This window comes from Hippoglossus stenolepis, chromosome 23, assembly GCF_022539355.2.
Source record: "Hippoglossus stenolepis isolate QCI-W04-F060 chromosome 23, HSTE1.2, whole genome shotgun sequence".
Lineage (NCBI taxonomy): Eukaryota > Metazoa > Chordata > Actinopteri > Pleuronectiformes > Pleuronectidae > Hippoglossus > Hippoglossus stenolepis.
The window spans coordinates 5,865,836-5,893,234 of NC_061505.1; the positions used below are offsets into that span (position 1 = coordinate 5,865,836).

Below are 27,399 nucleotides of genomic sequence, written 5' to 3' on the forward strand. Positions count from 1 at the left end.
TACATTTCTACTACAATGGGACTATTGCTGTGCTAATTTTAGTATGTGCATAGTTGCAAATAAACTGTTTGTCCTTCACACACCCTCAAATGTTCTTGCACTTACAGTATCATGATTACAGTCAAACACATTGCAGATCAACAATGTAGATTTCCATCTTTTCGGAGATAGGATGTCTGTTTAAGAGAACAAATTCAAAGAACAAGCACATCTTGTCCTCGAAAAAAATGGAAATCTACATCGTTGATCTGTTTGACTGTAATCGTGTTGTTGCACCTACAGTACAGCCTTTTTGATACTATATCTTACAGGTATTCATGGTCCCAAGAGGATGAATCCTACTCAACACACCATCTCTATCTTTTCATTTATCTTTCAGTACATACGCATTATATTAACACTGAATTTGTGCCAGTCATAGTGCTGAGAGACAGCTCTGCAGCGACAGGCAGCTTTTCGGTCATTACTCTGGATTTCTCCTTCAGCTGCCATCTCCAGCAAACAGGCTCAGACCAGCCAAGTGCGACCGACTAAGCACCACAGACCGAGAAGCCGAGTAAACTACTGACTGCTGAACAAAGTGGGACATTCAGACAGGGGCGCGTCTTTTTAGTATTTTTGAATTGGGCTGTCAGGTGGTACAGGCCACATATTGACTGGTTTATTTTTGCATAGACAAAGCTGTAATTATACATAGATTCACTCACTTGCACTGGGATTTGTGACACATTTTTAAACTCAACTTCCATTTAACTTAATATTCTAAACTCGTGTTCCATTTACAGCCACATAAAACAGCTAAGTGTTGTGATTTGTGTTTTTTTTTAAATTATGACTAAATATTGATTGAAAAATAACTAACTTATATTAGAGGAACAGCTCATGATGAATTATGGACATTATTATTCATTATCACACTATAATGATGTTTTTGTATTAGACTTTATGTATTTTTTTGTTAATACACAATTCTGCAATAAAATCTGCTCCTGCTTAAATCTAGAGCGTGTTATTATAATATGTTTCAGCTATTCATGTTTATACACTGTATAAACCATTGCAGGAGTTGTATTTGACTGCATGTGGAGTCACTGGGGAGTTATTTCCCAAAAGCTCAGAAAGAAAATTCAGAGTAATTGAAAAATAACGTTGAGAGAAGAGAAGCTTGGATCCCATGCAGATGCAGAACATGGCCATCTTTGCTGAGACTCAACACTGATGACTCACCACAAACACAAATACAAAAGCACGATTCAGTGTAGCACGTACAAACAGAGGCCCTTTTTTTAATTTCAAAGCACTATTGTAACTAACATTATTAGATGTGTGCTCAGATAATGGTTTGAGTACGTTCTGTATTTTGGCCTGCACTCCTTCTCCCCCCCCTGCAGATAAAATGTACCAGCAGCCTCTGGCATGTGCCCTACATCTGCTCTGTTTACAGCCAGCCAACAACCACCCCTCCGTCCGCGTGCCTTCAGAGAGGGAAAGCAGTACAGTCGACGTCACCCGGACTCGGAGCACGTTGAAAAGTGCATGCATGGCCTCGCTGCCGCCGTAAGTACCAGATAAAGGCGCAGTGCAATAAAACCCTGCGTTGGTCCTGTGCTGAGGCGAAAAGGTAGAGGAGAGGCAGGAGAGTGTCCACATTCATTCGGTGTCACAAATGAATTCGACTGTTATTTGAAAATAATAAAAAGCTTTTCACTTAACTTTCAGGGGTAATATGAGGAGGTGGTCAAACATTTGTATATGATATAAATAAAAAAACATAATAGAAAAACGTATGAGCCACATAATAGTTTGTACTGGAGCTTTCAGCTGCATCTTCATCCGTGTATAACTGGATGATGTTTGGCCATTTGGTCAAAGTCAAAACCCAAAATTATAGCTGCTTATTTTTTGCAGTTATAAACAGCTACAGGTGCATCACTGTTACAGTTATAACCAGCTACAAGTGCATCACTGTTACATTATAACCAGCTACAAGTGCATCACTGTTACAGTGATAACCAGCTACAAGTGCATCACTGTTATTTATGCAGTTATAACCAGCTATAGGTGCATTACTGTTATTAATACAGTTATAACCAGCTACAAGCACATCACTGTTATTTATGCAGTTTAACCAGCTATAGGTGCATCACTGTTACAGTTATAACCAGCTATAGGTGCATCACTGTTACAGTTATAACCAGCTATAGGTGCATCACTGTTACAGTTATAACCAGCTAAGTGCATCACTGTTATTAATACAGTATTATAACCAGACGAAGCACAACCTCTCCACCGTACCTTCAGTACAACAACATAAGCTTTCTCCTCCTCACACTAAAATCCCGGTGCGCCGCTTGCACCGTCACTTACGGTCAGTCCCGCTGGCCCACAGCAGCGTGTGCTGGCCCCGCCCCCTCATGTCCCTGTGTTTGAAGCCGGGACCATACTCACTACAACGTGAGCGCCGGGCCCCGTGCGGCCGGCCCCGCCCCTCGCCAGCCAGTCAGAGCGCGCCGGGGGCGGCCGCGGGGCGGGGTCACAACCGCCCCGTCGTCCAATCACGGCGGCGCGTTCCGCAGCACTTGCCAGTCCCTGCACCGGCACGTGTGTCCCTGCGTGTAGATCGGTGTTCGGGGAGGCGGACGCGAAAGAAGAAGGAACAGAAAAGAGCGCAGCGCTAAAACAGCGGGTCAGGATTCACACTGCGTCTCTGTCCCTCTCTGTCACTCACTGCGCTGTCATGGTGGAGTAACGAAGCTGCTCGCGACGTTCTCACACTTACTCCAGGTAAGCTTCTGCTCTTTATGCGTCTTTTATGCGACCGTGTAGTTTAGCACGTTTAGCTGTCACTCTTTTATTTTAACTCGTATTACTTAGTAAACAACTTCAAATTCATACTCGGCTGTGCAAACATCCAACAATGCTAACAGTCTAACACGTGCAATGTGTAAATGTGTTTTAACCCTTTGCGTACGCAGTGCGCGTAAACGTACAGCCTCCCGGGATGAGAACACGTTTATTACGCTTTTTTAAGTAAAAGAAAAAAAAAAGTGAACAGTTGCTAGCGAACATGTCTTAAAATGTACTTGTGGCGTTTATGTACGTATTTTTTGACATTTGACTTCAATCGACGGATTGGGCTCGTGATGGGGTGGACACGCATGTGGACACGCATGTGTTGAACGATGTAGTGACAGGCCTGTTCCCTGTGGAAAGGTTCACACTGTTTTGTATTTTATCTTTTGTATTTTATCTGCAGATGATTGTTTTGACTGATATTAAGTGAAGCACTAACTCGATCTGTATTCATTCGTGATCGGTTTGTTATCAGTGCCAACGTGACGCCGCCTGTTCCCATCAGGTTTATGTTCTGCTCACTCATACACATGAGGGCACGCCCCTTCAGATGCATGGCCATCCCATCTATAATGTTCAGCCTTTTATTTTTTAAACATATGAGATTTATTACCTAGTTGTTCCTCACACCTTTGACTGCTGCCACTGAAGCAACATCAGGTATTTTAATGTTATTTTAACAACACTTAACTTCTTTAGAGGCTTTTATTAATTTCCTGATCTTGTTCCTTTATATTTGCAGTGTCATTGATTGGAATTACTGAAATGTGTATATTTGTTATAGTGTCTTCATTACAATAATCATACTGGACATTGAAAGTAGCTCCTCCTCCATCACACACTGCAGAGTGGATGCATGTGTTTGTTAGTGTCTGTAAAATGCAAAAATGCGTCATGTATTTGAAACAACGGTGCAGAAATGATTATATAGATTAATATCTTCTTTATCATGAATTCTTATTTTACGTTTTCTTCTTGTTTAAGTGTTCAGCTTTTATTTTGAAATATTTTGGATTTATTGATTATTTATTACTTACAAAATTGATAATATAATAAAAAAAAAATATATAAATATAATTCACTAGAGGCTCCTGTATTCCTGATGTGTGAAAGCATGATCAGGCATCATTACAGCTTGTTTTATTCTGTTGATACACCCACACAGCATGGGGCTCACAAAGACCACAGGAGCTCAATCTGCACTGATGTAGCCCTGCAGGTCTTTGCAAGTATTTCACACTGCTGAGTGGCTAAGTGCGCAAAACAGCTGTACATAAATATTCTAAAGGTTTACACAGGCAAATGTTGACCAAGTTGTAAACAGAAAGCAGAAACTCTCTGCCACCCAATGTGAGCCCATCGCGTGGGTGGGCATCATGAAGGGGACACTTCCAGGGTATGAATAAGCCAAACAAACTTGACACCAGCACCATTCATTTTGTATGTGTGTCAGTAGAGGTGGGATGGAGAAATGACATGAAATGTTTGTACCTTTACTGGCCTTTAAAAGTTGCAGAAATCTAAAATAAATTTCAGCTAAGAGGGACAGAGAGATAAAGAGATGGGGGGGATGATCATCAGTGATGGTGTTTGGAATGCTCTCAGACAATTAACTAACCATACACTCAAAAAAGTCCTCTAATCAGTCACTCCCAGCTCCCAAACACAAAAGTAGGCCGTCACACATTTAATTGCTATTTGTTTTGCAGCTCTATTTGTTGCTCAAAAAAAATTAATCATGGCACGGTTCTCAAAAACAAAAAGCTGAGGACAAGTGGTTACAGGTGGATTATTCCCACTCGTCTATCAAACATGCTAATGTAGTGGGTTCACACAACATCCTAAGCTGTTTTTTGTTGGTAGTTAGTTCCAGCCAAAACCATGAACATCAGCTGTCACTACCCCAGGAGATGACCCGATTAGCCACTTACCCAGTTAACAAAATGTGTGGTACAGTGACATAGAGACTGCTGGTAGATGTTGTGGAAGAAGGCCAACATGAATATAAGTTTGAAATGTAATTGAAATGCTAAGTATCTACTGAATAACATACATCCAGGTGGTAGAAATAATTGGACAGGACACAGCTTATACCGCATTTTAATGTTACCTCATTAAAATGCTTTGACATTTTCTGGCACGTTGGTTTCTACAACTTGGATGATGTTTAAAGTGCTGCAGCTTTGATTGATGTGCACGTGAGGCTGTGCCACAACCAGTCCAGAATTCACTTCATTTTTAACTAACCTGGTTTATTAATCTGTTGGGCTCTTAATCAGCCCATCTGGCCGGTGGAAGAATGGATCAGTGGCCCCATGTCTGAATGACGTCAGTGGGAATTGAACTTTCAACCATGGCAGAGGCTGTGTTGTTGTTCCTTGTGTTTTAGCTCATGTTTTGTGTTTTCTAATCGCTCCTAAAAGGAAGGTAAAGGATCTGAAACTTTCCCCAGCCCTTTAGGGGTGCTGGTTTGTCATGTGGAGGATTTAAATTCTGAGGATGGGGTTTAAGATTTTGTGCCATGCAGGAAGGTTGTGTCACGAACCAGATCTCCACCAGGGAGCTAATCTTCATATGGCCTATTTCCAGTTGTCGAAAAACCCACTAACAGTCACTAAGGGAAATTCCTCCTCTTGCAATCAGAAGGGAGTCACTTAAAAGCCACGTATACCTGCTGATTTTGGTGTAAAAGAGGTATAACGCAATCATTCAAACTTTATTTGTATAGTCCATGTACACACATCACAATTCACTTCATGGGGCTAAACAATCTATGAAAAACTACCAAAAATCCCCTTTTAACAGTGGGGGAAAATGCAAAAACCCCAGGGAGAGTTTCGAGTGAGAGATGCCCCTCCCAGCGCGGACAGAATACATCCACAAAATAACAAATATTTATGAGAACAATCTATGTTTAACATAAATGTTATAAGCATTAATTGAAGAAAGAATAGATTAAGAGAGAGAGGGTGTCAGATGGAAGTTATTAACATTGTTTTTTACAGTAATTACATCAAAAAACCTCAGATTTCAGCTGCATTTCAGTGTTTCTATTTTACCATAGCAAACTACAGCCAAAGGGAAGAAGATCCACCTTAAGTGTATTTATAATGTGGATAAATGTTTGAGTAATAACAGCGTAGTATGCTGTAATGTTGCTTTAAGAAGTGGTGTGGCCCTGTCGTGTTGTATTTTATTTTCACCACAATCTTTAATCGCGTGTCTCACAAATGTACAAGATGTTCAGTGCTGGGCGCTGCAGCTGATCGTGAATCAGCTGCTCCGCCCCGCATGTCGAACCAGTCAGAGCCCGAGGCGGAGCTGAGACCAGCGTGTGAGAGCCGTCTCCCTCCGCATGCCGAGCGCTCTCATTGGTCCGGCCCGGCGACCAATCAGCGGCCGGCCAGGCGTGCGGGAAACACCGCTCCGTACACGTGCAGCATGTACACAGCAAAAGCTGCGCGGGGGCGGGTCTCTGTGCGCGCGCCTCCTCCCAGCGAGTGCACGGAGCAGGGTGCGTCCACGCAGCAGAGAATCACAGCTGCGTTAGTTTTTAATTGTTTTTATGTATCTATTGTGCCCTGGATGATTTGTAGACCCGTCGATGTCCTGCAGCAGGGAAGCGTCTCGTGTTTCCTTGTGTTAATTCCAGGTGACCGTCGCTTTGTCTCGGTATCGTGATGATGTACTTGCTGCGGCTGTGGAGCACTTTGTTCCTCTTGCCGCAGCTCGTGTTCTTTCTGGTAAATCGCTGGTGACTCACACGGAAGTTAAAGCTTTCTCTGCTGTGGTTGTTTTTCGTCACATCGAGTTTATGCGGACTGGAACTAGGGCTGCAATACTGTTGATTTCCATTACTGTTAAAACCTGCTGACTGCTTTCTGGTTAAATCTGTTATTCATTTAGTCTCAAAGCAGCACAAAATGTGTCGATTAGAACCAGCACAACTCTTTCCAAGCCTGAGGTCCTTAAAAAATGTTGTATCTGTTGATCAGTTAATCAATTAACGGACTCATTAGGGCTCTAAGTGCACCAGCCAGACTCAGTAGATGAGGTTTATTAAATGTTGTTATATTTTATAAAGGTAGGATCCACTGTTTCTGTTTGAAATATGTTATTGTGTGTTATATAATCACACTTGAGAAATTACTGGACCTCACCTTTGTCAGTAATTATATTAATTGACTAGTACACTGTAATTACAGTGACTGAACAAAGTACGTCACTGCCTTGCCTGTGTACTGTAACTCTATCAGATGAACACTTGATTGTCATCACCAATCATAGTTTACATATCTGTGGCCAACTGTTGGAGCCGAGCCCAGAGAACAATAACTATGACTTCACCGGAGTCTTGTCTCCTGCATCTCGTTCACAACCACAGAGATGCTTTTGTTGATTTAAAACATTAGTTCAATCAATAATGATGTTTCGCCCCATTTTAGTTGCATCAAAAACCCTTCAACAAAATCAGTGTGTTAAGAACTACTTAAATTGAAATAAACCATCTTTGAGAAAAATGGATTTAACCTGTCCTTTGACTTTTTAGTTAAGTCGATGTCCCATACGCTAAGATGGAGGAGGCGGGATTTATGACATATCCTGCAGCAGTGTTACAGCACATGGATTGAATTTAATGAAAAGGGGGCACCCCCCCATTCCAAGAAAATGGCCCACTACAGTTGGCTTAGCAAGTGGGTGGTTGGGCCAGTTCACCACTACCACCTCCTACATCCACCACCATATGCCCTTGCCGTCACCCATAGAAGTATGCATGGCTGCCAGCCTGACACGACGCCCACTCACACCCTGCTTGCATATTATGTTCCCCCGCCCAGTTCGGCTGCAGTGCGCACACGATTTGCCATGTGCAATTGATAATCATCCATGTCACAAAACATAATGCTGATTAGCATTAACGTGACTGGAGAGGAGGCACCTTGGTCACATTGATACAGCGTCACATGAATTTGTCCCAGTTCAAATCCCTGCAGTTGATCCACCAGTTTCCGCTCCAGAGTTACTACGTTTATTTTAATCACTGTGTCAGGAGTTGCAATCGTCATTAGCCGTCCATACCTGTTATCCACCTGTCAGGAATAATAGGCCATATCCAGCTGGTGACGGCTGCTCTGAACCTGTCCACTAAGCCGATATTGGGTTATTGCGTCATCACAGGAAACTGCGGTGTGTACGAGCCACCAGGCACATACTTAAACCTGTCCTGAGCGAGTTCTGCATCAAAAGCATCACAGCCCACCTGGCGTGGGAAGGGGAAGATAATAGGGGTTTGTGAGACAGCTCTGTGTATAAAAATGTAAAGGTTTGGCGACTGAGGACCGTTCTGTGTTGTCTTCTAGTTGCGTTTGCAGGGCTTAGAGGATTAATGAGTGTCTTTCTTACCCAAGAAATAAATAGCACTAGACGTTTACTTGCGTAGGTGGTGCACAGATATATACCGCAGGACACTTTGCACAAAGCAAACCCTAATTTATAGCAGCCCTCTCATGTTAAGCTTTATTCCCTGCTCCTGGGGTTCTGTTTGATTTGATTGTCGTCTGGGTAAAGGGAGACTAAGCTATGACGACAAATGTCACTTGTAATTGAGGCATTAGGACACTTCCTGTGCTTCTATATTCAGATGCACGCATACGCACTTGCTGCATGCAAATAGGAGGAGATTGCATTATCTACTCAAAGTGATTTTCTTGATAATCCAGGTATAAGGTAAACAACCACACATACTTACATCCGGACAAACATAGAGCCTTCACCACGAGGCAGGGAAAAACATCTCATGGTCATATTTGAATCTTACTTGGAGGCCGACACGATAAACTGATGATAAGCATTTATTTTTCTCTCTTTTCATAGTTTAAGTCCTTGAGATGTACCGACAAGGCCATAGCAAGCATTTTGTAATCTTGTAGCTAATATATTCCTCTTTCTCTCTCTCTCTCTCTCTCTGCTTCTCCATTTTTCATCATCTCAGGTGGCCTCTAGCACCAAGAGCAACACATCTCCGAAGAGGCGAGAAGACCAGATACAGAGCGAGGATAATTTTTTTGCTCTCACCCAGAGCTGTTTTTCTCACTCTCCTTCACAAGCTCTCGTCCCATCTGTCGGAGCACTTGTGCCAAGGCTGTTTCGTAACAAGAAAGATTTTGCTGCCATTTTCAAAACCCCTAACAAAGGGCTCATGGCCTGAAACTCTTACATTTAACAGTTTTTTGTCAGGATTTGACATGAAATTCTCTCCATGGTTCTTAAAATAAACATCCTTCCACTATGATCTACCTGTGGATACACAGTACCACTTAAATTTAGATTTAAGTCGTTCCTGCTTTACTCCTCAGCTGAAATCTTAATCAAGCTGCACCAGCCTCATCCTACTCTAGTATGAGTTATGAAAACTCAAAATTAATGGCCAGCAGCAGCACTCGGGGGAGGGTTGCAAGGGCCAACGGGAAAAACAATGACCAGGAGGCAGAGTCGGAAGGGTTTAACTCTATGAAAACCATTGGCGGTCAGCCCAGTGCCAATATCACCATCCCAGTGCAAGGGAGCGGAGCCCGTGGAGGCTCATCTCCCAGTGCAGGGTCGGGATCCGGAGGTTCATCCAGAGACCAGAGGGGTCCCAACTCGGATGATATGGACGGCCTCTCCAGCGGTAACGACTCTGGGGAGCGGGAAAGCGAAGGCGGGATGGAGAGGGGAAGCGGCTCACGTGGGCGCCAGTCCACGAGCAGCTCCCACAGCTCGTCGAATGGCAAGGACTCAGGCATGATGCTGGAGACCACAGAGAGCAACAAGAGGTGAGAGGAGATAGAAACTAGCAGTTTATTAATTATTATTCAGGCGAGAGGTGGGGCAGCCGGGTGCAGCAGACAGAAGCAGTAAAGCGTATTAACTCCGCTGCGGAGATCAGTCAATACAGCAGTGACATAGACATACCCAGCACCTTTTTTGTCTGATTAAAATGTTCATTCCTCTCTTTCTCCAGCTCCAACTCCCAGAGCCTGTCCCCTCCCAGTTGCTCCGTGGCCTACAGCACCTCCGGCTGCAGCAGCGACCAGTCAGCGAGGGCCCAGACCCAGAAAGAGCTAATGAAGGCCATCAAGGAGCTGAAGCTCCGTCTGCCATCTGAGCGAAAGTCAAAGGGTCACTCCAGCACTCTAAATGCACTGAAATACGCACTTCAGTGTGTCCGACAAGTCAGAGGTGAGCATCTGTTGCTGTAGGTTTCCTCTTCTCTGCCCTAAGAGGCAGTGCATGTGTTTCTGTGAAGTGATGACTTTCAAGCCCCAGCCCCTTTAGTTGATGTATATTTTGTGTCTTTGAGCTTTTTCTTATATTGAAATCTCACTTTAACTTGTATTCACTTTTTGCAGCAAACCGGGAGTACTACCACCAGTGGAGTGTGGAGGAGTGTGAAGGCTGCAGTCTGGATTTGTCCACCTTCACAATCGAGGAGCTTGATAACATCACCTCAGAATACACCCTCAAAAACACCGTAAGTTTTTTCTTAATATGCTTAATGAGCTACGGACATTTTTCTCATAACTTTATAACTCTTCATACCTTTTTCGGCCACCAGGTATGAAATGTAACTGGTTGTTATACGCAAACATTCAATCCACACACTTAAACACTCAGTTAACAGCTTTTGAAAACCTTATTTTCTCAGTTGAACTTGGCTCATGTTCAGAAACACACTTCTTCACACTTTCTTTATTCAGTAACAGAATCTATTTCACTACTAAGCTGCCAAATACCCACTGTGCCCAGAGAAAGATTTAATCGACAGATTGTTGGTGAAAGTACGTCTTTCTAAATACCTTTATCTTTCTCTGCTTTTTCCAGGACACGTTCTCCATGGCCGTGTCGTTCTTGTCAGGGAAGGTTGTGTACGTATCCCCCCAGGGCTCGTCCCTGCTGCGCTGCAAGTCCGATTGTCTTCAGGGGACTATGTTCTCTGAGCTGTTGGCCCCGCAGGATGTCAGCACTTTCTACAGCGGCACAGCACCCTGCCGCCTTCCTTCCTGGGCCTCCTGCATCGGTTCCGGTGAGCTGAGACAAGGGGAAATTGGGAAAGGGTTAATAAAGGGGAAGATTTGGTGTGGATAAGATATATCCAGGATGAGTTTGTAGGGCTTTACTGAATTTCATTGTACCTTTTCCTGTACTGACTTTCACATCCTCTTTCCTTCCAGTATCTCCTCAGGAGAAGTCCATGTTCTGTCGGATCAGTGCTAACCGGGTACAGGGCGGCGAGATGCGCTACTACCCATTCCGCCTCACGCCGTACCAGCTCACTCTTCAAGACTCTGACACTGCTGAGCCACAGCCCTGCTGCCTGCTTATTGCAGAGAGGGTCCACTCTGGATATGAAGGTATTTAATCCTATACCGTATTGTTTTGTGAAGCAGACAGAGACCCTTTGGAATTTACCAGCTATCACCTATTTTCACCTCTGCTTTAGATATACATGTTTCTGATCTGTATATGTGTCCTCTGTGCCGTCCAGCTCCTCGTATCCCAGCAGACAAGAGGATCTTCACAACCAGTCACACTCCCAGCTGCCTCTTCCAGGAGGTTGATGAGAGGTCAGTTCTTCTGTTGCATCTCAAAATTGAGCAATGATTACTTGCACGAAGAATATCAGACCAGTGACAGTTTATTGAAATTCAGAGAGCAGTAACAGATGTGTTATCATTATGTAATGCTGTGTAAATATGTTGCGTTTGCAGGGCAGTGCCGTTGTTGGGTTACCTTCCTCAGGACTTGGTGGGAACCCCCATCCTGCTTTACATCCACCCAGAGGATCGGCCACTAATGGTGGCCATACACGAGAAGAGTGAGTCTCTTTAGTTCTGAAATCTGAATCATTCACACACATTATCTATTGGAAAATGAGCAGCTTTCTCATTGATTATCTGCTTTGTTGTCTCTCTTCAGTCTTTCAGTTCGCAGGGCAGCCGTTCGACCATTCGCCCCTGAGGATGTGTGCCCGCAGCGGGGAGTATGTGACCATCGACACCAGCTGGTCTTCCTTTGTCAACCCCTGGAGCCGCAAGGTGGCATTCGTCGTAGGGCGCCACAAAGTCAGAACGTAAGTTTGTTATTTAACTTGCTTGAATTTGAAAGTATTAAGATAAAAAAAAAAATTGTTTTGAATTAATATGAATAAAGAATAATTGTGTTCTTCCTGTCTCCAGGAGCCCTCTGAATGAAGACGTGTTCACCATGCCTCATGGCTGCGAGAGCCAGACCACCACGCCCGACATCGTGCAGCTGACTGAGCAGATCCACCGGCTCCTTGGGCAGCCAGTGCACGGCGGCGGCTCCCAGGGCTACAGCTCGCTCGGGTCCAGTGGATCGCGGGGCTCCCACCGGTCACGCCATCAGCACCATAGTGCCTCGGCCACCTCGTCCAGCGACGGCAACGGCCCGGCCATGGACAAGGCAGTTGTTGCTGTTGCTTTACAAAAGCCTGTGAGTTTAAGCGACAACACAGGCACAGGGTCAGGGGATAGAGCTCATACAACAATGATGCTCTACAAGACATGTAGAGGACAACAAACACACAACATAGTCATCTCCTTTTAAACGCACACTGTAGCAAATACTTCAGTCGTTTTTCATTATCATGTTACATCCTATTTAAAATGCATGCTTTCAAATTTCTTATTCAACATGAGGAAAATGTCAATTAAGCTGAAGTCCATGCTGATGTCATGCAGCATCCAGTTAACCGCGTCTTATGCTATGATTTTCTCCAGATGACATTCCAGCAGATCTGCAAAGACGTTCACATGGTCAAGACGAGCGGACAGCAAGTTTTCATCGAGTCCCGTAATCGTCCGACGCCCAGAAAAACCGCCAACACAGGTAAAGTAAAAAGGACAGATAACTGATGTCTATCATACAGTAGGATATATTTCCTCTGCCAAGAAGGTTGTTTTCTGTCAGCAGGATTACTTAAAAACTACAGAAACAATTTCCATGACAATTTAAAACAGGTGGATGTTTCTGGTTTTAGAATTTTTGTGGTGACCAATGGAGAACACACAAAATTAAAGAACATGCAAAACCTGCCTGTTACTGGGAATTAAACTACAAAGAAGGAATCGTAAAAATATATCACTATATATCAAGTATTCACCTCCTGTTCGTATTTGTTCTTCATCCAGCTACAGCAAACATCAGAGCCATCAACAGCGACCCAATCAGAGGTTTGATCGCCGACATGACAAAACCTCCCAAAGCTTTAGTCCCTGCACCGATCGCACAGAAGGAGCCGCCAACCGGCTACTCCTACCAGCAGATCAACTGTCTGGACAGCATCATAAGGTGTGTTTTTGTGCAAATCTTGATGCCATACATTACCTCTGTGTTTGTCACTTTACTCATCCAACAACATGTTTGCCTATGTGCAGGTACTTGGACAGTTGCAACATTCCCAACACAGTTAAGAGGAAGTGTGGCTCCTCCCGCACAGCCTCCAGTACATCTGACGATGACAAACAGCAGGAAGCCAGCGGCAACAACAAAGGTGCTTTTTAATTACGCTTATTACGCTGACGCAGTGTGGGTTGTTGTGCTGGTTTTATTTTGTAAGTCACAGTAATGCAGTTCATGTTGGTGGAGAAAATACTCCTAAGAATGCTGAACATGTGTTCACCGCAGGATTTTTTTCTTTATTTGCTCCTCTTTTTTTAATTTTGCTTTTGCTCTACAAAGCTTTGTTCATGCTCTATGCTGATCGTTTAATGTTCTGTTTCAAATCTACAAATATTTTTTTATTTTATTTCTATCTGTGGAACTCGGACGCTTGCTCAGACTTTCTTCAACTACCGATAGGAAAAGGCTTGTGCCTGTGTCCGCCCAGAACACATTAACTAATTTTTTGTCTGTGGTTCAGTTAACCTCGTAGGTGAACCACCTGCTCTGCCCCCTCTGACCATGGCCACAAAGGCAGAGAGTGTAGCCTCAGTCCTGTCCCAGTGTAGCTTCAGCAGCACCATCGTGCATGTGGGTGACAAGAAGCCTCCCGAGTCAGGTGGGCAACATCAACACTCTTCTGTTCGCTGTAGTTCTGTTTTTCATCAGGTTTGTATGGAGGCTTTTTGCATGTCTCAGACTGAATTTAATAGGACTTCAATATGCTTCAAGGCAATTCCTTGAAGCATTAAGTTAAGCTGTAACATACTGTGATACTGTTTGCATATTTTCTTCAATTATCTTGTGATTAACTGCAAATAAAGTGATTGTCTTTTTTTGTCTAATCAGATTTTACCTCAAACACAGTTTCCACTTTGTTTCAACTTTTGCTGGATTGTGTTAAATGCTTAAATCAAGTACACAAGAGTCCTTTTACTAATGCAGTAGTTTATCTACTACCTTCTATATCTTAGCTGCCGGTCATTCCAGACCAGGTCAAAGTGTTGAAGCTTTTTATTGCTGTCTTTAACTTTCCGGTTGTAAGAGGAAGAGTTTGATATTCCTTCTTCTAAAAGTTACAGAACCTCTAACACCTCTCCGTACGCTGCTTCCTATTTATCACAGACATCGTCATGGAGGACGCACCAACAACTCCCACGCTAGCCCCTCCTCGTTCTCTCAACATGCCGACACCGCCCACCGGCGGCCTGATGCTTCCCGCAAGCACAGCCACCGCACCCCCTCCTCCCATGAGCCCTCTCACACAAACTGCTCAGCCAGACAGGGACAGCCGGAGAAGCTGCAGTGTTGGTGGGGGCGGAGGAGGAGGTCGGCTAGGTCTGACGAAGGAGGTGCTCTCTGCCCACACCCAGCAGGAGGAGCAGGCATTCCTTGACCGCTTCAATGACCTCAGCAAGCTGCGCGTGTTCGATCAGACGGCATCTTCGACTGTGCGGTGCCTCACCCCTGCTGCCAACCCACTGTCACGAGGTAGGGGCACACTGCAGCCACCATTCTATCACACACACACACACACACACACACTTCTAATAGACCTATATCAGATTAAAAGTTCAAATTTATTCATTGTTGTAAAATAAGCAAAACAAATGTTCAGTGGAAAATATTTTTGCTTTATTTTTTAAATCTTCTCTTTCTCCAGGAGTGCGTTGTTCCCGTGACTACCCCGCTGCAGGAGGCAGCACCGGTCACCGGCGAGGCCGCGGAGGAAAAAGACTCAAGTGCCAGGAGTCATCTGATCAGCACAGCTCTCTGGGAATGAGCGGGAGCCGGCTAGACCCCAGAACCAGCGCCGCCCCCATGCCCCTCCACGTGCCACATGGACCCCTGACAAACTCCTCGTCCTGGCCCTCTGTAGGCTCCCGGGCCAGCATTCCCTCCGCCCCTTTCGCTCCTGGTATGCTTCCAATATACCCTGTATACCCACCGCTCACTCAGCCACTACCCATCCCAGACCCTTCACGCTTCCCCCCGACCCAGATGGTTCCTCCCATGATGGCGCTCGTTCTTCCCAACTACATTTTCCCCCAGATGGGAGCGCCCATCTCTCAGCCGGGTGCCACCCCAGGACACTTCTACAATCCTAACTTCACATACCCCAGTGCCACCCCAGCCATTGCCCCAGCCATGATCCCCACTGTCATCTCCAGCCCTGTGCCCATTCCCGGCAGCTGCGTCCCGTCTCGTAGCAGCACGCCACAGTCCTACAATCAGACGCCAGTGGACCGCGAGGGCGCGGTGTCCCCCCTCTTCCAGTCCCGATGCTCCTCCCCCCTCAACTTGTTGCAGCTGGAGGAGACGCCAAGCAACCGGTTAGAGGTTGCCTCTGCCCTGGCGGCATCACAGCAAGCCACGCCCTCTGCACAGGGCGGTGCTGCTGGGGGACCGAGCTCTGGCAATCAGAGGAGCGCTGATGATACCTCCAAGGAGAATGAGAATGTAAGTACAACACATGTTCAGGATAACTTGTCCTTTTCTTATTTCTTGGAAGATTATGAAAACTTACCTGTTTATTCTCTCATCAGGGTGAAGCTAATGAGTCCAACCAGGATGCAATGTCCACCTCCAGCGACCTGCTGGACCTGCTGCTGCAGGAGGACTCCCACTCAGGCACCGGCTCAGCTTCTGGTTCAGGGTTCTCGGGAACCAGGTCCTCGGGTTCAGGCTCCGGCTCCAACGGATGCAGTTCCTCTGGCACCAGCGGCAACAGTAAGTAGATATATTTCAGTCCCAAAAAAAAAATCATGTATTTATAGGTTATTTCGTGTTTTGTAAAATTAATGACAATGACCGTTATTAATCAACTTTTAAACTTCCCCGTCTATGCAGGCAGCAGTCAGGGCAGCCACACCAGCAAGTACTTTGGCAGCATCGACTCATCGGAGAACGACCACTCCCGCAAACAGCCAGCAGGGGGCAGCAGCAGTGCAGGGGGAGATGGAGGCGAGGAGCAGTTCATCAAGTGTGTCCTCCAGGACCCCATCTGGCTCCTGATGGCCAACACCGACGACAAGGTCATGATGACGTATCAGCTGCCAGTCAGGTAAGAAGAGAAGGTCACTCATTAGTGCGCATAACTCTGTCATCTGCTTTAATGCCATTTAAAACATCTTAAAAAAAAGACAAACAAAGACAGGGGTGAAAACATAACCTCCTTGGCAGTTGTAATGGGAGCAGATCATCCTAGAAATATTTTTTCCTGTTTCTTAAGAAGTATTTTTACCTCTTGATTACCCCTAACAAGCAGTGTACTATATATTGATATTAAAGGCCGAAAATACTCAGTAGAATTTTGAAAATACATCGTTTCATCTTGTGCGTCATCTTGCACATCAGCCTTGAACCACTAACCGACATCCATTAGACATAAATAATGACCATGGAAGACAGCAGGTTTTCAGTGACCATGTATTTTTTGACTTGTGTAACAGGGACATGGAGACAGTGCTGCGAGAGGACCGCGAGGCCTTGAGGAGCATGCAGAAACATCAGCCTCGGTTCTCAGAGGAGCAGAAGAGGGAGCTGAGCCAGGTCCACCCCTGGATCCGCACAGGACGCCTGCCACGAGCCATCAACATCTCTGTAAGTCGCCTGCAGCTCAACCAAAACCAAATATACGAAGACAGAAACATGACCTCCTTGGCCGAGGTAATTAACCAATGAAACAGACTAGAACTAACCTTCCTCTCTGGTTTTTAGGGCTGCACGGGCTGCAAAGTTCCCCCCTCCGTGGCACCGGCCACACCGTTCGACTTGGAGATGGAGCTGTGCAGTGAGCAGAAGGCTCAGGAGGGCAGCGCCGGCAGGGGCAAGAAAAACCTCTCAGAGACCCCCATGGATGAGACTCGCCCTGAGGTTAAAGAAGAGGAGGAGAAAGGAACCAAAAGGCAAAAAGGCAGCCATGACATGATGGCAGAGGAGCAGACAGCGTGCTCACAGGCTGCGGAGTCTGCCATGAGTCATTGAGTTGGTGGCCAAACATGAAGAAACGGCATCATGACGTTTAGACTTTAAAATGCAGGAAATGTGCACCTTCGAGGAGCGATGCCCGTGACATCATTACACAGGATGTAAGGTGTTCAGACGGCCTCTTCCGGGACATCAAGGTTTATCGTTTGATAGGTCACTTGGTAGATTGAAGAAGAACTTACACAGAACGTGCACACTCAGCTTCAGAGAGAGAATCAGGACTTTTCTCTTCTCTCTCTCGGCTGTTCTCGTTGTTCTAAGTGTATTTATTTAAGTTGTAAAATACTCACAGAGGACTGAGGTGAATCTGTTACAAAAAAAAACCAACGGATTTACGTAAAAAGATGGATGTGCTTCACCACAGTGTCCTCCTCCATGTTTTTATCTTTCCTTTTTGGGGTTCAGTTCATGGGGGTGGGGGAGGGAGTTCACGTGAATTGCAGAATGTTTCCAAGGTTGTCTGGGATCCTGCTCCCTCTTAAATCCTGATTATTTTATAAAGTAAAATCTTTGCCCCGATTAAAGTAGCATCGACTTTCATCCTATAGAGTAAATGTACAGTGAGAAGCAGGTTATTTTGTAAACATTGTGTATATTTTTATACTTTCAGGAGAGGATGCTCGTATCCTCTTCTGTACTGATATGAATTGAAAGGAAATGCGAAGACGTTTCTTATTTCCCCTGTGACATTACAATCTCGTGCGACGCACGTTAATCATGGAGGCAGTATGGCAATCGACAGGACACCGACCTGGACTGTGGGCTTTCTCTACAGCAGGGAATTAGAATGTGCATTCGTGCGGCCGCTCCGCAACGGAGAAACGAACAATCGCCTCCCTGAGATAACGATTATCTCACAAACATCACAGACAGTCTTTCCACACACACACACACTGCCAGCACCCAGAGGAGCTGCGGAGCCTTCAGTGGAGGAAGAACTTTTGTTTCGCCAGCGCTCACTCACGGTGGATTATGAAGAGGTGGACATTAACTTTAAAATGTCTTCTGAGTTTGGACAGTGTTTACTCTCTCTCTCTATCCCTCTCTCCTCTTCTCTGTGGCACTGTTCTGGTGATGTGATATTCTCTGCTTGTCGTCAGTGGTGTCTGCGACAGTTTAATATTTTTGTGAAATTCTTTTAACAAAAAAAGACAATAAAATTGACTTGAGAAGTCTCTAAATGTTAAGTCTTGGCCTGTCTTTTATTTTGTCCTCCAGGACGGTCAGTTTTTTTTTCAGATTTCATGTCTTTGCAGTGTATTTTAGTTGGCGTGGATACTGAGAAGTGTCCAGAATGAACTGGAAGCAGAGAGCAGATCGGGGCAGCTGCTTTCCTCACACAACCACAGTCTCCTTCTGTAGCTGCGGCTTTTACCCAGAGTGGTCACCGCAGCTTAAAAAAGACGACATGCCCTTGTCGAGGCAAAGTGACTTCATTGACTTCTCTGTACTTTATCATTATAACAATGATGAAAATTATGTGACGTGTCTTTGCCAGAGCTGATGTCAATCAGTGCATATTTAAAGTTACAGTACATTACCTTATTTTTACAGTAGCAATGGATCCAAAACAAAGTATTTCAGAGTTGCAGTTAGGAAATGGTCAATAAACCAAAGTATCGTACAAAATGTCTTAAATAAATAACAGCTCAAAATAGAGTTGGGGATGAAGAACATTTACGACATCACCAGAATGTGAGGACAAGCAACAACAGTTAAATTCAGACAGATGAGGAAAGAAAAACTAGGCTACAGCTACAGGAGGTAAAACAATGTTACAGAACTGTGATGAATTAAGAAACTATTTGTAAAATTCCACCCAAATGTTATCAGGAGCAGCCGTTCAGTCTTATTTGGAATAAAAAAAATGACTGCCGTTATAATTTCAGGTTTTATCTATTTATTTAAACTTGTTTTAAAAATCAATCAAACTGTATGAGGGTTTGGTGCCTTTCTGCTTTTACACAATTTGATTTAAAGAAGATCTGAGTGATCACATCCTGAAGGAAACATGAGTCTGTAACAAGTTCCACTGCAGTCCTTTCAATAGATAAATACGTTTAAAGCAAAAACCACAAGCACTTGCCTTGCCAGGAGTGCCATTCCAAGAGATGGTATGTAAAAGATGGACGACACTTTTCTTATTCCTCACACTGTACAAATATGAAGCCAAAATATCCCACTACGGGTGCTGCCATCTTGTGGTTCTGGCGTTTTTTCGGCGGCAGAGTCTGTGCTGTAGCAATCAGGGTGTGGAGCCAGGTTATTATGTTGATTTTTGAATCCATTGTTTATTTTGTTTTGTATGTTTTGACTTATTCGTTTCGTCCATGTCCCATCCACTACCACGGAAGAGGAAGGGGTTCATGACCTATACTGCAGCCAGCCTCCGGAGGGCGATCCAGCTGTTTTGGCTTCACTCTAGGAAGCCGTCACGTCCTCCATCTTTATACACACTCTATGGTCATAACACTCACTCGCCTGCCGAAATGTATATATTCCATGTCTCCACCTGTTGAACAACAACAACCTGAGTGGACACATAACGAGGTCTGTGTGCTCGGACCTGTACGTACGTTACGTTTGGCCCCGAGTCCATGTTCCCTCCCCTCCTCACCCATCACATCCACTTCCCTCCTCTTCCTCCCCTCCCTTTGCATTTCTCCACGCCTTTACTTTGCTTCTACCCCTCCTTCCTCCTCCTCCTCTTCTCCTCCTCCTCTGCCTTCTTTCTTAAACCGGGAGGACAGCAGGATGGAGGACAGAGTGTGGAGTGTGTGGCTTCTTTTCGCTTTGACTCTAGGATGGACGGAGGCTCAGAGTCAGAACAACAACTCAACCAGGTAAGTGTGTGTGTGGGTGTGTGTGTGTCAAATCTTTACATGTCCCCCTTGTGCATCCTTTCCTCCTGTCCTTCACCCTTCATGTACAAATGCAGCGTGGCATTTTCACGGCCACATCTGCCCCCATCCACTGCTGTGTGTTTTTCTCCCTCTCCCGGTTGTGATGTTATGATTACGCCGAGTCGAAATAGAAGGACGCAGTGTTGGGGAGATGTGGTTGGCATCCCATAAACACACAGGCAGGAGGACACCAAATGACACTGCAACCTGAGAGTTTTAAGCTCCAGTTCCAAATGGTTACTGGACCTGGTGTGTACACTGGCAGGAGGATGGTCACACACACACACACACTCCTACACACAGGGTGTTAATTGAACATGAGACAAACAAATGCCTGTGGGCTGTTCACATCCACGGGGTCAGAAGGGAGGGACGCCACCACTGGGTTTTTTTGGGCCTTACAGTTGTGCGACCACAGCAGACGCACCATGCATGCCTGAGGGCCTATATATGGCTGATGATCACAGAAACAGTCCTCACAATGCTACACATTAATTTAAACCTTTTCTTGTGCAACAACTCTGCAGCTACAGATTTTGTAAAACTAATTGAGCGGAAGCCTGGGCAGCCGACGTCTGAAAATAACGGGTCTGGGGCCCCTGAGTGCTGCAAAATTAAAAGCCGAGGCCGGCCCCAAGCTCTGATGTGTGTTTATACGAGTGTGAAAGAGAGGGTGTGTGTCACCAAACTCCATGTGCGAGTAGCGTTTGAACGTGGCCGTCTGCTGGAGTAAAGTATGTGTTCTACGTCTAGTGTCAACTTTCTTGTGGCGAGGTAAGTCTGAGTATGGGGAACGCTCACAGTGCATTTACTGTATATTAACTGTCTTCCTGGCTTGGTTTTACGAAAACACACACACACAAGCCAGGAGGGCTCTCATTGGGAACCTCCCCAGACTCAGGGAACAGAGACAGACTGTGCCGCTGTGGTTCTCTGCATGTATGTAAACGTGTGTGTGAAGGATTCTGCTTCAATACTTTTCATTATGGCTGCTTATTGAAATGGCATTTTTTCTTCCGCTGCTGCTTGTCCAGTCAGAAGTTGCACCCACTCCTCCTCTTCCTCCTCCTCCTCTCTTTTGCAGGCCGACCTTCCTCTGTGGAGGCCACCTGGTCACAGACTCGGGCATCGTGGCCAGCGAAGGCTTCCCGAGCCACTACAAACCCAACAGTAAATGCACCTGGTACATCACCGTGAGTCATTGACAAAAAAAAAAATATCACTGCATCATCACACTGGTTAGGAGGCGGAGACGCTGCGGGGGGTGAGACCCAAACACTGGTACCAGCTGGAGCTTTGGTGGCAGACGCCAAAAAGCTTTGGCAAGGAATCCTTAGATATTGACTGTGGCTCAGAAGGCAGAGCGGGCTGTCCACTAACCGGAGGGTTGGCGGTTTGATCCCAGTCTGGTGTCCTTGGGCGAGAACCCAAAGTGCCCCTGATGGCTGTGTGGGCATGTAATAGAGTTATGTGCTGTGTGTAGCTGCACTGTACGAACGTGTGTGCTGTATAAATACAAACCATTTACCATTTGACAAACAAATGCAATTGAGATATGGGATTAAAAATGTACGCACAATGCACAAGGTTCATATCAGCCAACGATAAACCGGTGCAACCTCTCCACCTCTTCTGACTTTCAAAGTCCATCCATCCATTATCCATACTGTTGATCCTTTGAGGGAGATGGGGCCAATCCCAGCTGACCATGGGCGTGAGGGGGTCATCCTGGTCGCCAGCGTTTCACGGAGACAACAGAGAAAAACAACCGTTCACATTCACAGCTATAGGAGACGTAGAGTCTTTAATTAACCGAACCCCAATCTGCACGTCTTTGGACGATGGTGCTGCCCACCATACCACCGTGCCGCCCTCCAGCCAAACAAACAAAACATAAATTGAACTGATTTAATTTCACACTAATGAATACAACAACTCCAAGTTATTCACTGCAGAACAGTTTCACCTCTTCAAACTTACAACCTGACTCTGCCCCATATTCAAAAACACACATTTTATTTACAACATCCAAGTTTTTTCCACATTCCGACTTCTAAAACACACCGAAATTGCTATTCCTATGTGACAGAAGAGCACGTGAATGCATCATCAAACTACGAAAGAAAATTAAAAATGTTCATTTCTTTTAAAAACCTACAAATACATCACTTACTCCTACACCTTCTCCTCTTTACTTCCTCTGATTAACCTCCCCTGCCACCTCCTTCAGGTCCCCGAGGGCCACGTGGTCATGCTCTCCTTCCGCCTCTACGACATGGAGGCCGACCCCACCTGTCGCTACGACTACCTGGACGTCTACAACGGCCACACGCGCTTGGTGCAGAAGCTGGGACGTTTCTGTGGGACGTTCCGGCCCGGCGCCCTCATCTCCACCTCCAACACCATGATGATGGACATGGTGTCGGACGAGTCCAACGGAGGAAGAGGATTCCTGGCGTACTTCACCGCAGGGAAGCCACATGTGGAAGGTGCGGACACACACACAGACCCTAGTGAACCACCCGAAGCTTCAGCTACACACTCTGATTCCAGTTATAAATGGAAGCTCTGTGTTTGACGTCTCCTCTGGTGTTATTACGCAATTCTGTTTGGTGAAAATAACTCGTATTTTGAAAGGGAAAGCCTTCCACGATCCTTCAAAGCCGTCACCTGAGCAGCGTTTATTCCTCTTTTTGCCTCAGGTACAGTATCGAAAGAGGTTTGAATCTAATGTTTGAGCTTTTAACTTCTTTTTCACTCTTTTGCCCAAAGAGAATCAGTTCTGCGGCGGGCGGCTGACCAAATCCCAGGGCTCGGTCAAGACGCCCAACTGGCCCAACTCGAATTACCCAGCAGGCATCAGCTGCTCCTGGCACATCTCCGTAGAGCCGAGCAATGTAAGCCAATCATAACAGACTTTGTATTTGATGCTAGTCTTTCGTCTTTTTCTCAGAGCATCAAACCAGACAAATTGGATGTTAATTTTGGGTTCTGATCATAGACCGTGTGTAAAGATGGACAACATGACAGCTCCCAAAAGTGAAGCCAAAACCTCTTGATCGCCCCCTGGCTGCTGGCTGCAGTATAGATCATAAACTCTGCCTCCTCAAACAATTTAATGCATGGAAACCAATAACTGCAGGTGTGAGTGAGCCGTGCCGAGGGGAATGGGGCTGTGCACGCAAGTAAACTACATGCAACGTAGTAAAACGTCAGTTACAAAGTGCATGCTCCCTTTATGAAAAATTAGATCCATGGTTAGGTTACGCATCTTTTTTTGCCGTCACCACAACTGGATCCGCAAAACAGACAACTAATGCCCCTCATACAATCTCCTTTGTATAAGCTGGTTATGAATACAACACTGAATGTACAGCAGCAGGTGTTTAAAACAACGTATATGCAAAGAAACCTGCAAAGAAACACCAACAGGAGCATTAACGTTTTCATTTCCTTGTACAAAAATTGTAAAGAAATCAAATTTCAGTCCAACTTTAGGTGCAACTAAGACATGTTGAAAACAAATCTTAGTGAAGGGGGCCCACCAGAAGGAAATATTCAACTTCACGTCTCCAACGTTGTTTGTGTGCGATTCTTGTGACGAAGTTCAAAATGAAAGAGTTCATTGAAGAACCTGCGGGCGTGTTCACGTGTGCCGAGAGATTGAACGCGAGGAAAGAGAGAGGGAAGCGAGGGCGAGGGAGTAAATGCCCTTCTGTGTTTCACAAGTCAGGCCTCTCTCTCTCTCTCTCTCTCTCCTCCACCACCACCACCACCACCCGTGCCTCTACTGTACCGGGTTCATGTAAACTAGCGACAGCTCACATACTTCAATCCTTTTATGTTGCTACCTCTCTCGCAGGTGATCGAGGTGAAGTTTATCAAGCTGGATCTGGAGCCCGACACGTACTGTCGCTACGACTACGTGGCATTGTTTAACGGAGGAGAAAAGGACAACTCGAGACGAATCGGAAAGTTCTGCGGCGACAGTTCACCAGGGTGAGATTACCGATCAGAAAATGGGTGTTGAAGTCAAAACATGGGCTCAAAGGTAGGTGAAAATGTATTCCTTCCCTTCATCCACTTTTCTTATTCCGCACATAGAATTATAGTGACCAACGGGAACGAGCTTCTTGTCCAGTTCGTCTCCGACCTCAGCGTGACCTCAGACGGCTTCATGGCCTACTACTCCAGCGTGCCCCGGGGCTCCCGAACACCCACCGCTGGGGGGGACTTCATCTACGGGCCGCAGACGACCTCCGCGCCACAAAAAGCAGGCGTGAGGCCGAAAAAGACAATCAAACCGACCCCCAAACCGAAACCTGTCAAGCCTAAGCCCACCAAAAAAGCCCTGGTGAAGAAACCTCCGCCACGCAAACCTGCCGCCAAGCCGGCGGTCAAGCCCACGGCTAAACCCAAACCAGCTAAACCGACACCTAAGGTACCCGTGAGAAAGCCTGCACCTAAACCTGGAACTAAACCCGCGCCCAAACCTAAGCTCGTCAAACCGACGCTCAAACCCAGGATCAAGACTAAACCCACCCGTAAACCTACACTGAAGACCAAGCCTACATTAAAACCTGCCGTCAAAAAACCAGTAAAGCCAACCGTCAAGAGTGGAGCGAAACCAAACGCCAAACCTAAAGCCACACCTAAACCAGGAGCGGGCAAAACCGTGACAAAGAAACCCGTCGTCAGCAACAAACGTGAGTGGAATTAACTTTTAAAATCTGTTCATTGCCTCTTTGTTTATATTAGTTCATGCCTGTAGTAGGATGCAAGTTGATGTGCTCGTTATTTGTCGTGTGTGTTTCCCACAGCTTTACCACTGAACCCACTGTGCACACAACCCTGTAAGAGGACAGGGACTCTCCAGACCAGCTTCTGCCCTCATGACTTCGGTGAGCCACAACATCAGGCCCTCTTCTGGTCCAAACAAAACTAACTACATCCTCACAGCTTTATACTTTCTGTAGAATTATGTCAATTTTTTCACTGCTTGGTTCTCATTTTGTCTATCAAACAAACTTTCATGAACAAAAATCTCATCGTATCACTGGACTGCACTGGTGTCCCTGCCTGAGACTGAGACACTTCAACCTCCTGTGGCAAATAACGAACTAACTGTACTTTGCACAATTCAATCTCTAGTGTTTAATGTAATTTTTATATTTATAATTCCAGTAACACACCACAACAGATTCCTTGTATGTGTAAAACTGCTTGGCAATAAAACCTGATTCTGATGTTTAGCCTGACAACAAACGCCCCAATGGGCACACCAAGCACGATGCTGGCGCCAGTTTCAGTCTGGTGCACTTGTCATTTCCCCATCCAGCAGCCATGTTGTTTTATTAACAAATGCACTTGAACCCATGGGTGCATTGGTCGCTCCTTCTGAACCATGCACCTTGTGTTTTAGACCACACAGACTTCGGTCATTACAACAGAGCCACATATCTTTTTTCCCAGCAATTTCAATTGTCTCTCCTACATTTCTGTGTCTCATCCAGTGATCACGGGTAAGGTCACGTCTGTGACCGCTGGTCCAAGGGGCTCAGCGACAATCGAGGTGTCCGTGATCAAGGCCTATAAGACAGGACGCCTCAACACCGCCAAATCAGGACCAGTCACGTCAGTCAAGCTGACCACTACCTGCAAGAAATGCCCCGGGCTCAACAAAGGTACAATACGACACAGGCTTATTTTTCTATAAAACACTGATGCATTGAGGTGTTTGCATTTTTTTAATACATTTTCAATGGCCTTTTTGAAAATAGATATACACTTGGGCCCCCTGCAATTACTATTTCAATTTATATTTTAAAAAATTGCATTCTTACATCATTTTTTGTAAATAAACGTCTCTTTTCCAGGCCAGAACTACGTGTTGATGGGAAAAGTCGACGCACAGGGCGCCGGCCATCTCAGCCCGTCCAGCTTCACTCTCCTCTACAAGCCCATCCACGGCAAAGCCCTCGCCCTCCTCTCCCGCAAATCCTGCTGACATCACAGCCCAATCACATTACCCCCCCGCCCCCTCATAGTCCAGGCCATCGCTAAAAACATGCAACTTTACATAAAGACTGAAAATATTTGATATATCAGAAACACAATGTTTATAAAATACATTTTAAAATTCAAACAGTAAGTCGTATATTTTGTATTGCGTATCTAAGTTATAATATTTCTGTGTTAAAATATGAACATCAATAAACAATGTGATGCTGGAGTTGATTTTTACCATCTATTATCTTTTCATGGTTAATTATCACCGGATCTTCTCTGAGTATCAGACAAACATGGAAACAGATGTATATTCTTATGTTGACAGTCATTAAAACCATCAACCACCTTAATTCTCATCTACTGTGTGAGTTTATTGTTGGTTGAACTCTTCATTCATCTTTATTTATCCCTGAGAATAACTTTGTGCATCATCATCATCACATTCTTGTTGCTGGATGACATTCAAACCAATATTTGATATTTCAACTTTCCATGACAAATAAGTGAGATAGGAAATATATGGACAGCCTTTTGTGTCATTGAAAAATAAATCTCTTCTGCAAACTAACACACACATGCATCATCATCAACCACAACAACATATAGATGGACTCCCCTACCAGTGTTGAGCCATCAGGAGGAGGAAGGAGACACCAGGACACCACCCTCCTCATCATCATCGATCCCTTGGCTTCCTCAAACAGTTGTCTTTGCAGAATATATTTCTACACACAGAACAGAGAGATTGATCAGTTCTCCACACCATGTGTCATGTATATTAAAGCAACAGAGATTTAGTGGCATCTAGTGGCAGAGTTACAGATTGCAACCGATGAAATACCCCTCCCCGGCCATTTTAAGAGCTCTTTCAGGTTATGTTAATGTTTCAATTTCTAGGAATAGCGACAAAGAATTCTACACAGTAAGATGAACATTGACACTGAAATCTGTCCGTGTCGACATCACCATGAGACCAACTGCCCATACTGAGGCTAACTTCCTCCCTGAAAAGCTTTCAGTAGGAAGAGATCGTCAAACTAAAACACAACAGAATATACAGAAAAATACACAGCTTCCAGAAAATGCAAAGATAATTGTCAATTTATTAAAAACACGTGGTTGTACAAACTATCAGGTTACGTTAGACGTGTCTGAAGAACTTGCAGACACGTCTTTATGCAAGAACATAGTTGCATGTGAG

The 27,399-nt window shown here is 45.2% G+C and overlaps 2 protein-coding genes across 3 annotated transcripts; both read left to right on the forward strand.

Moving 5' to 3' along the window:
* The first annotated feature begins 2,610 nt into the window (after positions 1–2,610).
* per1b (period circadian clock 1b) lies at positions 2,611–18,473 on the forward strand. 2 transcript variants are annotated; one of them, XM_035148363.2, is made up of 20 exons: positions 2,611–2,784; positions 8,846–9,668; positions 9,857–10,074; positions 10,245–10,366; positions 10,717–10,918; positions 11,067–11,246; positions 11,381–11,459; positions 11,604–11,710; positions 11,812–11,965; positions 12,072–12,348; positions 12,636–12,744; positions 13,047–13,206; positions 13,293–13,408; positions 13,778–13,915; positions 14,422–14,787; positions 14,960–15,756; positions 15,843–16,026; positions 16,147–16,360; positions 16,749–16,899; positions 17,017–18,473. In XM_035148363.2, the coding sequence occupies exons 2-20, from the start codon at positions 9,253–9,255 to the stop codon at positions 17,281–17,283; spliced, it is 4,257 nt and encodes a 1,418-aa protein (XP_035004254.2). In that variant the 5' UTR covers positions 2,611–2,784; positions 8,846–9,252; the 3' UTR covers positions 17,284–18,473. The 2 variants fall into 2 exon arrangements, with proteins under 2 accessions (XP_035004254.2, XP_035004255.2); XM_035148364.2 differs by lacking the exon at positions 13,778–13,915 and having other exon boundaries at positions 2,612–2,784.
* A 1,494-nt stretch (positions 18,474–19,967) lies between these two features.
* On the forward strand, positions 19,968–26,612 carry pcolceb (procollagen C-endopeptidase enhancer b). Its single transcript, XM_035148408.2, has 9 exons — positions 19,968–20,129; positions 21,274–21,382; positions 22,420–22,678; positions 22,962–23,086; positions 24,052–24,188; positions 24,294–24,895; positions 25,010–25,090; positions 25,703–25,873; positions 26,066–26,612. The coding sequence occupies exons 1-9, from the start codon at positions 20,041–20,043 to the stop codon at positions 26,194–26,196; spliced, it is 1,704 nt and encodes a 567-aa protein (XP_035004299.1). The 5' UTR covers positions 19,968–20,040; the 3' UTR covers positions 26,197–26,612.
* Positions 26,613–27,399: the final 787 nt, after the last annotated feature.